This window comes from Maniola jurtina, chromosome 3, assembly GCF_905333055.1.
Source record: "Maniola jurtina chromosome 3, ilManJurt1.1, whole genome shotgun sequence".
Lineage (NCBI taxonomy): Eukaryota > Metazoa > Arthropoda > Insecta > Lepidoptera > Nymphalidae > Maniola > Maniola jurtina.
In genome coordinates, this window is record NC_060031.1 from 7491900 (window position 1) to 7506324 (window position 14425).

Genomic DNA, 14425 nt, shown 5'->3' on the forward strand with positions numbered 1-14425 from the left:
CTTTATATTAAATTTAATTTATTAATACGTTACTAAATAGCAGTGTTAACCAGCAAAGTATTACATTATTTCAAATAGTTGAATGTGATTTGTGAGATCAATAAAATATTAATTAATTAACGACATAAGCTTATTACAAAAGGTATCTACTTCAAACTACCCTATTATCATATATTTCAAAATCTTCAGTTTATCACCTTAACATAAACAAGTAATGCTCTTAGCTATAGTAGCTGGCAAGATCTTTGTACATGTGCGTTTGACTTCCGTTTCCTATTTTTCGAATCCTGATTGAAAGTATTCCAATATTGTTCACGTAGCTGGACTGAAAGATTTTCATGGTAAACTTATTTATAGCTGTTGTAACTTATTATAGCATGCACATGATTACTTACGTAAGGCAATTTTGTTTAAACTTTTCTCTTTCGTATTGGATTCTTCAGGAATTTTATTTTCAATTGTCACCTTTCTTTTATATGTACCAGGCCCCTTCTTTATTTTGCAAATAGATGAAACTGTTCCATTTTTGTCATCATAGTTTATTACGTATTTGTTGCGTTGGGACTTTGTAGACTTGTCGAGTTTTGTGTCGAATGTCTTGTCTACTTTTTGTAATTCTGTATTTCTGCTAGACTTCGATGGAGATTTGTTTTCATTTGATGTAATTGTTGAGTGATTGTTGAAACTTTTTACTGTAGATTTTATATTGCCTTTTTCTTTATGATGTTTATTAACTTTATTTTTTTGCACATTTTCATCTTCCAAACTTACTCTTGTCGAGTTTTGGGCCTTAGTTCTTTTTAATGATTCGTTTCTCTGTAATTTATTATGTGTACTATTATTACTACTTGTTGAAATTCTTTTGGAATCCTTAGAAGTTTGCTCAGAGATATTTTCAGGCATTATTATGTCTGGTGTTATTAGTTTTTCAGTCCGTCTTGGTGTATGCTTTTTTGGTAAATGTTGGTGACTTTCTTGTTGTATATCATGCTTTTTATCCTTATTTTCATAACGAATATTTTCTTTAGGTCTATTTGTGTCGCTCTCTTTTTTTACTGGGGAAGTGCTTTTTGGTCTGGCTGTGTCTTGTTTATATTTTGTTTTTAGATCCTTATTTATTGAACTTCGCAACCGAACTTCTTTAAGACTTGAATCTTCCAAAAATGGGCCGTGTTTTTCTTTCCTTTCTGACCTTCTAAAGTTAACATTTACATACAGAGGCGTCTCTGTTTCTCGTGACGCTGTATCTCGCGTGAAGTTAGAAGTTTGATTTTCTTTGTTACTTTTTATACTTTTAGACACATTGTTTCCAGGTTTTCTGAAAAAAAGCAATGGTTATTATAAATATATTACTACTAGCTGATGCCCGCAACTTCATTCGCGTGTATATATTATAGGTTTTTAAAAATCCCGTGGGAGATCTTTGATTTTACGGGATAAAAAGTAGCCTATGTGTCAAATAACAATCCATGGTATAATCTACCGCCATTCTTTTCAGCCAAATCCGTTAAGTAGTTTTTGCGTCAAAGAATAACAAACATACACACATATATACACACAAACTTTCGCCTTTATAATATTAGTGTTATTTGTATACGGTAAATTATAATTTTTTGTCTTGTTTACTTACCCAGATGAAGTAAAACTATTTCGTATGCTGTCTTTCGTATCTTTTTGCCTGTATTGTTTTTCTTTGGTAGTTTTGCTTGATACCAAAGGAGTTTGATGCAATTGTTTTAAAGAATCTTTATGTCTTTTTAAACTATTATTTCTTAATCCAGAGAGAACTGTATGTTCAGCGTCTTGCTCGCTGATTGGTTTTAAAATTCTTAGTTCGCTTAATTGTTTCGTTTCTTTGTCGAATTTCGTTCGTGGACTTGGAGTAGGAACTTTATTAAAATTAAACTTAGTGGTTAAATTTTGATACTCAGGGGCATCATCGGACTCCGCTTCACTATTACAAACGCTATTAGACACTTGTTGCACTAACTTAACAGAATGAAATATTTCTTCTTGTAAATTATCGTGACTCTGAATAAATTTAGAACTTTCGTCCTTTTCAATTCCAAAGTATGCTAAATCTCTTCCTCGAAGTTCTCTTACTTTAGCTTTACTTAGTTCAGGTAAAACTCCTGTTTTTTTGTTAAGTGATTTTGTATCTATAATCTCCATAGGACCCTTATTTGATGTCTTTACGTGGTTGCTAAAACGTTCTTGTGGACCTGTAAGCACAGCTATCTTAATAACATTATAGAAAAAAAAATATTTACTAATAACAAAATTATACTTAAGTATAGTATTTGGAACTTATTTAATTTATATGGAAGCTGGGTTGAAAGAGTATCGTAAGGGGTAGGTATTATCTGAAAGGAGCCATGATCGTTAGTAACGAAAGTGTGACGCGAAGAGGAGAAATTTCGTAAAAGTCAAAACATGAGGAAATATACCTGTACTTCCCGTCCTATATGTACTGGTCGATACAGAGGTTGAATCTATATCACTCAAACCGCTAGAAATAGTTTCATTACTGTATCGTCTCTCTGATTGCAATTGACTATTTATAAGAGAAACTGCACTTGTCCTTGTCTGGCTTCTATTTAAGTCTAGACTGTTAGTAACGACACTTGAACTCCCAAATACCATGTTCTCTCCAAGAAGATATGGCTTGGGTTTCGGAATTTTATTTTTGAGAATACTTTTTGTAGCTGCCGTATTCTCATCGGACTCCCCACATTCATTATTCAAAATGCCTTGATCATTGCCAATTTCTGAAAATTCCGATTTTTCACCGAAAAGAGTTATTGATCTATCGACTTTATTGTTTAACGGCACAAAAGCACTGCGTCTCCTTCTAAAGTCATTTGAAGGTGGTGGTTTTTCATCGGTAGCTATTATATTAACTGTTCCAGTGTCTACAGCAAAGTGCAGTTCCGTTTTACAAAACTCTACTTTTTTCGTTTTACGGTCACTGTCGTCAATTAAAACCGACCTTTCAGTTTTTGCGCTCTTTTGAGTTTCAAATGGCAAAGTTATTGATACTTTTCCAGAAGATTGTAAAGTAATTTTACCCTCAGTAGGTGGAGTTTCAGTCGTAAGGTAACTTCGTGGTGGAGTCATGCTGGTGTCTCTATATGAATTAGATCTATTTCTTGATAGCCACTGTTTAAACGACTCGTCTGGAAGATTTCTTTCAGTACTTATGAAGTGTTTCATTTTGGTAGGACTATTTAATGAATCGTTAACAATTTCTGATGATTTGCATATACCGCTATCCGTAGATGAGTCTATTGTGTAAGAGTTATTTTGAGGCAATGCATTTTGATCGAGGGGCGATGTATCTTCAAAACTGTAGCTTTTTCTTCTATTATTCCATTCATCACTACTATTTAGAATAGATGTGTATTTAAGAGTACTCAATGAAACTGGCGCGTCTAATAACGGGGAAACCCTGGTGTTTATAATATGGGTTCTACTTTTATCATCACTTTGTTTAGTTTGGAAAGTTCTTTTAAACATACTGTTCGTTCTCGAGTCGAGATCAATAATACTGGCATTATCTGCTGACGATGATTCTTCACTAGGCATTCGAATTGAATTTTTTCCGGTTGAACCTCTCCATTTGGACGGTTCAGAGATGTCATAATCGTCCGGTTCCGTCACCTTGTAGTTTCCTCTCCCCACCTCGCTTTCAGGCGACGACTCCAATGGAGTTGAGGATATTTCCAAGGGTTTCGATGGTGACGGGGTCGGTTCCAAAAAATTATATCCGGATGATAAGACCTGAAAAAAGATGCTATTGTTAAATTTTTGAATGATATATGCTTAGGTGTACTAAATAAACTACTAAATTAAGATATTTTGGAGACGAGTAAAGGTTATGCAATGCCAAAAAATAAAATAAATCTCCATAAAAAAAGATAATGTATTGAAAACGTCCCAACACATCAACCCAATTTTTCAAAATAGCAGAGATGTAAAAGTATACCTGTCTGGAGGAGTGCATCAAGTAGGAGGAGGCGGGTGCGCCCGGGCCGGCGGAGGAGTGGTAGGCCGCGCGCATGACGCGCACGCGCGCGCCCGGCGCGCTGGCGTGCAGCACTTCCATGGCGCGGGCGACGTTGCGCGTCACGCCCCCTTCGGTCACCTGCAAACGTCAACGTTGGTAATCCATTATTATAATCCTTAAACAGCAAGGGTGTATTGAAAATTTTTCCAACGTTTGCTTTAGAGAAAACAAGTGAAAATTATAACGACACCATGGTGCCTAACTCCATTAATGATTTGAGAGTAAAACAAGTGTAAATTAAAAATTTTCAACACCCCCGACAAATCATTTTCAAATAAATAATTATGTATATCTAGGCAACGTCCATCTTGACACCTTGACATTTGTCAATTGACACTTGAATATTATGAACCTAACGGTTATCTAACCTTCTTTTATACAAGAAAACTAGAAAAGAGCTGATAACTCTTAAACGGCTGCACCAATTTTTTTGGATTATAGCTAAGAACACTCTCGATCAAGCCACCTTTCAAACAAAAAAAACTAAATTAAAATCGGTTCATTCGTTTAGGCGCTACGGTCCCACAGACAGATACACAGATACACAGACACACAGATACACAGATACACACGTCAAACTTATAACACCCCTCTTTTTGGGTCGGGGGTTAAAAACCACGTGCGAGTTGAACTCGTGTGCAGAGGATTCCGTCCGATGAATAACGAACGGAACCTTAAAAATCAAAGTACTTGAGTTCATGAAATAATAAATAAGCGCGCATATGTAAATATCACTGATCATTTGTAACATAAAGCAATCCATACTGAGATTAAATGACTGCAGTTAGGTAATGTAATAATCTTGTCGATCGGATAGCGCAATATGCAATTTAAGCTCGTCTCGAATTTATATCAAGTGTCTATTAGGTATATTAACATTCTTTACTAATATAACGTTTTTATATAAAGCTTTTTAGTTACCACCTACAATAACTTATAGAAACTTGTTTTCTGAAAATTTTGAACGAATTTCTGAAAAATCCTGGACATGATTCATTTGAGTAATTAGGAACGAGATTTGAATATAGTACCTAATATAATATGGTATATCATAATTCTTTTATCAATATCATAATAAATAACTACCATATGCCACAAATCTTAATGCGTCCTTCATTTGGGACAGGCAACTATTTTATTGTCGTAAGTGACGTGGACATTGAACGCGGAGGCGAAATGAAAAGGTGGCTGTGATTGCGTTCTCTTCGACAGTCTTTGTCCTTTTATTCGCTACTATTATTATTATTTGTGGCGGGCAGTGTGGTGCGCGATAGGTCGAGATGGCGATCGGTGTATGAGGCGGGGGGACGCCCCGCACTCCTGCACGTCACCCGCGCTGTCTTGCACCGCATTAGCACGGGGGCTGAGAGGGTGTGCGGGGCGTCCCCACCCCGATTGCCATCGCGACCTGTCTCGTACTATACATAGTATCAGCACATGAGTCAGAAATTAACATTATTACTTCTATTTGAGTAAGTAGGTAGTTAAGTACCCCGTTTTGTTTTGGAGCAAATAATAATTTTAATAAAACTTATATTCCAATTTATATAGGTAGGTTAGGTACCTAAGTACTTTATATTTTAGTTAAGTATATAAAGTGTCTTTCAAAAACAGTGTCGGACAAAGAGAACAGAAAATTCATACTTTCCCTCTTAGGAAACATCTCAAAAAGTAAATCCATACCATTATCCATATAATACTTAATGTTATAAATATGAAAGTGTGTCTGTTTATCTATCGGTCTATTAGCTTTAGCTGACGGAGACGAACACAGGCTAACATAGGTTTTATCCAGAAAAACCGTTGCTACGGGATTTTTAGAAACCAAAATCCACGTGAACGAAGTCGTCATCATCTAGTTAGTTAATCACACTATCACACTAATATTATAAAGGCGAAAGTTTGTATGTGTGTGTGTGTGTGTGTGTGTATGTTTGTTACTCCTTCACGCAAAAACTACTGGACGGATTTGGCTGTGGAATGGAGATAGATAATATCCAGGATTAGCACATAGGCTACTTTTTATCCCGGAAAATCAAAGAGTTCCCACGGGATTTCAAAAAACCTAAATCCACGCGAACGAAGTCGCGGGCATCATCTAGTATTATTATAAATGCGAAAGTGTGTCTGCGTCATGTTTGTTACTTTTATTTTGACTTTAGAATAGAGATAGCTTGCATCCCGGATACGAATATATAGGCTATAAAAAATATCTACGCAGACACAGGACATCAGCTAGTTTCCAAAAAAAAACAAGTAAGTTATTTAACTACCTATACCGTTTTAGTAGCTATGTTAATTGCCCGCAGGCTAGCAGTTGTTACTGGTTTTACTAATGGATCAAGGTAATGTAGGTATCAGAGAAATATCTGACGTCACCGTATGCAAACTGAAACCCAAACTAAGGTCGCAGCTCGCCCACTGAACTGCGAGCAAACACCGATGCAGACTCAAGTAACCTGGAAGGCACTTATACCTACTACGGCTAAGTACTATTAAGTATTTTGTGCTTGTAACTTTACAACGGTCAACGTAATTTTAAGTAGCTAGGATGAGACACAACATAGTGTTCATTAGAAGAATTTTAAATAGATTGCGCGAGCGGAAGTCAGGTTCGATGCGGGGGGCGCGGCGAATGGCGATGTTGGCCATTGCCCGTTGGTCGTTGACATCTGTGAACTACGGAGACTTAGCGAATTGGAATAATTACGTGAGACATCTTAACAAGAATTACCGCGGGGATTTTAATGCACTGATTCATGAAAGCGTCACGGTCATGAATTAAATTAATAAATAAAATACCCACTGAATATAGAAGATATTACGTATAGGTACGTAAAGTATAATAATGAATACCTACTATCGTCCTAAATGACGCATACCAGTTTTTCTAAGGAATTAATGTCATCGCTGTTATAGACTACAGGCCCATGTTCAAAAATGGATGGGTCATATGAACCACCAGGTGACGTATACAGGACGATATAAGAGCATAAAATAATAAGATTCAGCACTATGCCGTCACTTGTAAGCTGTCCAACAGAGTGCTGGTGAGAATTGAAAAGTGCAGGTAGAGTGAGTACATTTTGGTCATATATTTTTGTACGGCATTTTTACCATCGATAGATCCATGAAAAATAATAAGAAAGCGCGCAGTGCCGTAAAAAAATGGTGCGCCACAAAGTCAGTAAATTTTTTGATTTTCTAACAATTTCCAGGGTAAATTTGGTCATTTAATTCTGTACGGCACTAGTTTCATACTGTTTCAATACAGCCTCTAATCCATTATTCCGCAACGCCGTACAAAAATCATGCGACAAGGGGAAAAAATTGAGGGTAGCAAGCCCCTCTCTTTCCGTGGTCCGGGGGGTGATTTGAAACAACATAAAATTAATTTATTTTGAAAGTGTTTTATGCATAGATAATATTTTTTTACATGCCGTACATTTTCGTTGGTCCAAAGGTTTGTAGGGGATGTGGATATTATATACACACCCGTTCACTTCAGTTAGACGGCATAGTGATTTTATCATATTATCAATTGTTCTCTTCAAAAATATGTTAATGCCGTACAGTATCAGATGGCCATAAAGTACTACACCCTTAAAATGGTAGCGTCATTTTCATCAGCCTAAAAGATATGGTCTGCATTAAAATGTACGGCATAATTTTTTCCTAATTTATTTATCTTAATACTATTTAAAACAAGGGAAAAGCGTAGAAAATTGCTATATTTTATTAATCTATGAATATTTAAACTTTTGCAATAATTTGAAAAATTTCAGTTTTTGTATTTATCTATAATTTTTTTTAGAACAGTTTCTTTTGAACGGCAATACTATATAACAATAGTATTTTACACTATCATGTTAAAAAAAAAGTTGCCGTACAGAGTCAAATGATTTTACAGCTTTAAAAATTAAGTATACCATGAAATTAAGATAATTATTGATACACATTCAAATGAACACTAATTTTTTTACGGCATTATTTTTAATAGTACTTTTGAGTGCTAGATAATGTTTTGGAACCAAAGCCGTACTTTCTCAAATCACCCCCCGGACCACGGAAAGAGAGGGGGTTGCTACCCTCAATTTTTTCCCCTTGTCGCATGATTTTTGTACGGCGTTGCGGAATAATGGATTAGAGGCTGTATTGAAACAGTATGAAACTAGTGCCGTACAGAATTAAATGACCAAATTTACCCCGGAAATTGTCAGAAAATCAAAACATTTACTGACTTTGTGGCGCACCATTTTTTTACGGCACTGCGCGCTTTCTTATTATTTTTCATGGATCTATCGATGGTAAAAATGCCGTACAAAAATATATGACCAAAATGTACTCACTCTACCTGCACTTTTCAATTCTCACCAGCACTCTGTTGGACAGCTTACAAGTGACGGCATAGTGCTGAAACTTATTATTTTATGCTCTTATATCGTCCTATATACGTCACCTGGTGGTTCATATGACCCACCCATTTTTAAACATGGGCCTGTAGTCTATTAAGGCAGACATAAATATCCGTGGAACAAGAGAAGGAATGGCGAAAACACGTCAAACAATATATTAGATCACGCTCTAAAAACTAGACTCCTACGCCGTATTCCTACCTACGTTTTATACGATTTCCTATAGTAACAAAGTTTTCATTCATAAACAGTTTTACATCGGAATAAAGATTATGAAATGTTAATTGTAACGCCAGGGAATGACAAAAGTTTACATACATGTAACAATTTATTGTTATCTAGATAGGTAGGTAGGTACCTACTTAATGCGTGCGATTTCGTCCACGTGGATTTAGACATTTTTTAATTCCATGGGAAGTTGGTAGATGTCCGGGATAAGTCCGGAATGCAAGTTGTCACTGTACCCGTCAGGATAGATCGTAATATTGTAAACAAATACGGTCTACAAACTTTCGCATTTATTAAACATATTATGAGTATAAATTAGTATGGCTATAAGTACCCTACTTACTTAATAATTACCTTCTATAAATTATTATCTTTTTCTTTATATTATATAATAACTCCATATAGTTTCATATTCTAGTTTTAAAAATGGGATGCGCTATTTTTTCTAAGATACAATATACTTTGCGTACCTACTAAAAACTAAAAAGGAATTGTATCAAACCACTAGCTGAACCGCCATGCATTGTATTTGTTAACCTGCTTGTTAGACCTATGGGTACATACTATCAAATCTTAAATATCTAATATTCTTTTTGAGAGTTAGGTACATATCCAATTCCGTATTTGGACTAATTTTGCGTAGTTGCGCTGGAATTTGCCTATAGGATTTCATGCTGTTTCATTTCAAGCCGTATGCGTCTAGGGTTACGTAAGAAAATGTTAATTAATTGAGTCTGAAATCTAAAGACACGTTGATTTATAAATAACTAGCTGACCCGACAGACTTCGTCCTGTCAAAAAGATTTGTAATGTGGCAGTTTTTGTGCCTACGTATTTTAAAAAATTCTCCTGAACAGAACCGTTGACGTTAGGAACACACCTACATTGCTTAGACAACAGTGAGTGCTTGTAATTTAATATGAACTTTATACCATAGCAATAAAGCTCAAATTGACTACGTTTTAGTTAGAAATCATTTGTATGGGAAAAAGAAAAGGGCTATTTTTAGGATTTTTCCAGCAATAATTCTAATTTTTCTCGCCGTAAAAACCATCCTTGAACTTCAACGAACATTTAAAAAAAAGATTTGGCCAAATTGGTCCAGGCGTTGTTGAGTTATGCGCTTACCAACACATTTTGCGATTCATTTTTATATTATAGATGTTGCACAGTTCATGATCATGTGACATCTGCAGTTAAAATTAGAGGTAGTTAGGTAGGTACCTACCTACTATATAATTCGGCGTGGCGGCGCAGCCTCGGCGTGGCCTTTACACAGGATTTCCGGGATATTGCATGCGAGCAGTGCCAACAAATCTTCCAAACAAAGCTCTTCAAAGACTTGTTTTAATAATATTAATTTTAATATTGAAATAACCATGCAATAAAAAGATCGCTGAAAAATAACATAACTGGAATATGCTAGGAACTTATACTTAAGCTGATTCTAGTTCCATGGTTAAGGTGCACTAGACGGATTTGCCCGCGAAATTCAAATTTAATTTGGTTTTCCCCAATTTGTAAACTAATACAAAGTATTAGTATTGTATACCTACTAATACTATGACAAAGTAGGCTTATGGCATTCTAATAGCGCCAATGCAGGCAAGTATGATCTCCACAGGTTTATATAAAAATCTTTACTTGAAAGTGTCCAGTTTAAGAAATTAGTTAGAGTATCGACTAATTTGTGAGTAACTCGCGACAAACTCATTATTTTGACTAATTTCTTAAACTGAACTCTTTCAAGTAAAGATTTTTATATAAACCTGTGGAGATCATACTTGCCTGCATTGGCGCTATTAGAACCATCTTTGTCGTACTTTCGCGGTACCTAGAACTTTCATATTGTTTTATATACGGTCTAGCAGATTTTTTACTAGCAATTTGTTTTTAAATTTGTTCATATGTTTGTGTATTATTTAATTTGGCACATTGCAATATGCATTAATTAGGTATATTTTAGCGGCCAATTATTTTCTTTGTGGCTCCATTCAAGTTACATAGTTAGTAGTTACGTATGTAGTGCATTGTGCTGATTAAGCTCAAACTCAAATCATTTATTCAAATTAGGTAAGTAGTTACTTACCATTGCACGTTTTTGATTGTTAATTGTGGAATTTGTAAGATAGAAAAAGCCAAAAATCAAGAAAAGGAAGAAAGAAATGATTGAAGGTTGCAACTCTCTAGGGCTACTTTTATGTTTGAAGCAAAAGACTTCAACGCGTATGCGGCCGTCCGCGTTTAGGGAGGTTTTACCAGTCCCGCCCCGCATCATGTCTTCAGTTATCATAATCAATCACATTAGGTACCTATATTATGCAGTAAGTATGTATTAAAATTTTATTTGGCCTTAAACGAATGTTGCCTTGCGTGCGTTATATTCGCCGAGAAATAAACAATCAGTTAAGTAAATTGTATAAAATACATTTATTATTAGTAGAATAAAAACCAAGCTAAAATAACACTTTATCAAGAAATAAGTAGGTAAGTACCTATTACCTATACTTACTGTTAGTAAAAGTCTGTTACGCTGTACGCACTATAGTGCTATGATTATGTAGACACGTATACCTTCTTGTTAATAAAGTAATAGGTGGTAATAAGTACGTGTTGAGGAAGTGAATTCATACAGTAGGTAGGTGAAAAGATTTTCTAATGTCGTGGAGTCGGGATAGTTTCCTCACGATTGACACTTTCTCTACTTTACAATAGCTAAGTGTTTAGGCTAGCTAAATGCGTTACTACCTACTACAAAATTACGTACGGTATTACACAACGTCGGTATAGTTGGATATGTAAACATTGATAAGTCGGGATTTGATCACTTTACACCTAATGGCACTTGTGAGATGAAGTGAAGAGGAATCAAATTACTAGACCTATCTACTTACTTATTGACACTTGGGAGGGAGGAACTTCGATGTTATTTTGCTCTTTAGGATTCTCTGTACCCACCTAAACGAACTTGTTGGATAAATACCATAGTTGGGCGTTACAAAGATAGACTTCGACATGTAGGTACTTAAGTATATGGCAAGTATAAATTAATAATGCATACGTCCTGCATAGGAAAGAGCGTACACATTATCTAAAAGACGTTATGTAAATAGCCAATACTCTAAACCATTTTAAACAGTATCGGTTAAAACAGCTGTTGTTGTTCCATAATTAATGAAGTAGTTAATTACTTATTTACCTAGGTAGGTATACGGTACCAATTTTATTAATCACCTATGGAAAAATAACACCTGTTTGTATAACAGTCGCTTTTAAGGACTAAATTAGTTAGGTATACGAGTATCCTATATACTTGAAGTCGTAGGTAGGTAAGTATGTGGTCATCTGTCTGTAGTAGTTATAATAAAATTTTTATTTTATATGTATACTTAAATCCATTTTTAACCACACGACAAAAAAGAACTGAACAAACATTACCTACAAAACAGGTCCAGAAACAAGATAAAATGAATATTGGTATTGACCTTTCGAGCACCAGTGTGAGTGATTCATTTTTGCCTATCACAAGATATTGCTTGCTCAGGCGGTCGGGTCGCGAAGTTTTTACACCATATAAGGAAACAACAGGTTATACTTTTGGCAATGACCGTCTGTAAACTTGAACAGTATAGATACCTACATTCCCTAACAAAAAGCTATCTAACCTGTAAAGCCTGTCTGCTATTACAGAAAATTATGACATGGCCTAAACTTAAACTTGAAAGAAAAAATACTAATATTTCACAAGTTCTTACATAAAGTATTTTTGATGACTGAAGTTGTACCCCGTTGTTACCAGCTATTGTAAGTACTTATATGAATAATGTATTACCGATTTATGAATGAAGAGCATTTTTATACTTAATAGGTAGTTACCTACATGAAGTGCATAATTTTACCTTAGAGGTAAACTAGCACGGAATGGGGCTCACCTTCCCGTATTCCGCCGAGCCTGCCCACTCTCGGCGCCAGTTACCCGCCACTTCCATTCCTGTATGTCGGTGTGTTCGTTTCTCGATCGCTGCAGCTACACTTTAGTGACGCACACTACAATTTAAACGCGCTCACGTTCGCTTTTTGCGCTGGCGCGAAGCCTACTGACTGTGTCTCGCAGCTTATGCGACGCAAAACTTTAGCTCTTATTTTATTTCTTGTTTGCAAAAACACTGTAGGCACCAGTTCGGTGTCAACGCCCACTACAGATTTCAAGCTACTACCCAGACGAAGCTTCCTACGCATAAGAGCTATATTGTGTTGCAACATGCCAAATGGTATGGCATTTTAGTTCGAGTCGTTTGTCATAAAATTCATAACTCTTAAGTACCTAGGGTACAAACCATCACCGGCCCACTACTGAGCATGGGTCTCCTCTCAGAATAAGAAGGGCCATAGTCTGCCCACGCTGGCCGCACAAATTGAGAACATTATGGAGCACTTCCTTCACCGTTAAAGCAAGATAAGTACCTACCTACTTCGACGAACTATCGACTACGAAAAATCCTGTGCCCGAACTTCCCCACAAATACCTATTTGAAAATTCAAATAGGTAATTTCTGCACAATAGTAAAACAAAGATAGGTACCTACTTAATATGCAAAGTTTAAAATCTTGGCCCGAAAGTTAGGTCAGAATAGGTAGAGCACGAGCACCACTATAGAGCAATGACCTTTTCGTCTTTCATTTCGTACCTCTATGTAGGTAGTATACTGTATAAGTTATACTTATTATAATTTATACCTACCTCCGTATTTTAAAGATTTCACGTCGTAGGTAGGTGTGTATGTATATACTTAATTTATTGAATGCCTTTGTTTCACTTACTTTGCCGTTATGTTAATGTTCACAGAATGTAATTTTTGGGTAGATACCTACTTTAAAACAGTCATTGACTTGGCCTACCTACGTACAGAAAACATTATTTATTTAAAATTAATTAAAAATGTTATGTACCTATCTACCTATAGGTACTTATCTACCTACAAATAAATTAACAAGTGTAAATTAAAAATTTATAACACCCCTGACAAGTGAAGGTTACAGTAACTAGAAAAGAGCTGATAACTTTCAAACGGCTGAACCGATTTTCTTGAATTATAGCTAAGAACACTCTCGATCAAGATAAGACACCTTTCAAACAAAAAAAAACTAGATTAAAATCGGTTCATTAGCTTAGGAGCTACGATGCCACAGACAGATGCACACGTCAAACTTATAACACCTCTTTTTGGGACAGGGGTTAAAAAGTAAAATAATTAAATAACACTCACTACCTACTAAAAAGAATAATCATTTTACGTTGTGCCAGCCAGATAACCTCCTAGTGTGCTGCTGGTCCCTTTTGGATACGTCCGAGCCCCGAGGGGAAGAGCAGTACTCGGACCAGTGCGCCTTGATAACATGGCTAATAATTTCTCTTCAGGGATATTGGTTATGGCTAATGTCCCGGCAGGAGAGGGGGGAGGTTTCTCCGCGTGTCCCTCCGACTAGCAGGCGGCACAGTGGACGAAGCGAAGGATGGGACGCGGGCGACGTGCGCGGGATCGCCGCCTGCCGCCGTGGCGGAAGCTCCGGGAGACCGGTCTACATTGTTGTCGGCCGTTGGGTTCCCGGGTCTAGGGGAGTGGGTCGCGGTTGATTGCTTCGGTGTTCCTGTAACCCAGTCTCCAAGCGACGCGCAGGAGCCGCTGGATTGACTTAACATGACTGACATTAATTT

The 14425-nt window shown here is 36.3% G+C and overlaps 1 protein-coding gene across 1 annotated transcript; it reads right to left on the reverse strand.

The window, feature by feature from the left end:
• Position 1: 1 nt before the first annotated feature.
• LOC123880823 lies at positions 2-12929 on the reverse strand. The gene is made up of 6 exons (XM_045929153.1): positions 12642-12929; positions 3986-4144; positions 2448-3780; positions 1631-2222; positions 396-1318; positions 2-325 (listed from the first exon to the last, which is right to left on the reverse strand). The coding sequence occupies exons 1-6, from the start codon at positions 12696-12698 to the stop codon at positions 225-227; spliced, it is 3165 nt and encodes a 1054-aa protein (XP_045785109.1). The 5' UTR covers positions 12699-12929; the 3' UTR covers positions 2-224.
• Positions 12930-14425: the final 1496 nt, after the last annotated feature.

What these genes read in the sequence shown, in the direction of transcription:
- LOC123880823 (XM_045929153.1), bottom strand. Translation starts at nt 12,698, where the DNA reads ATGGAAGTGGCGGGTAACTGGCGCCGAGAGTGGGCAGGCTCGGCGGAA. An exon ending in ATATAGGACGGGAAGTACAG is followed by an intron (nt 2,223 to 2,447) that starts GTATATTTCCTC and finishes CTGTGCTTACAG; the next exon opens with GTCCACAAGAACGTTTTAGC. An exon ending in AATAGTTTTACTTCATCTGG is followed by an intron (nt 1,319 to 1,630) that starts GTAAGTAAACAA and finishes GCTTTTTTTCAG; the next exon opens with AAAACCTGGAAACAATGTGT.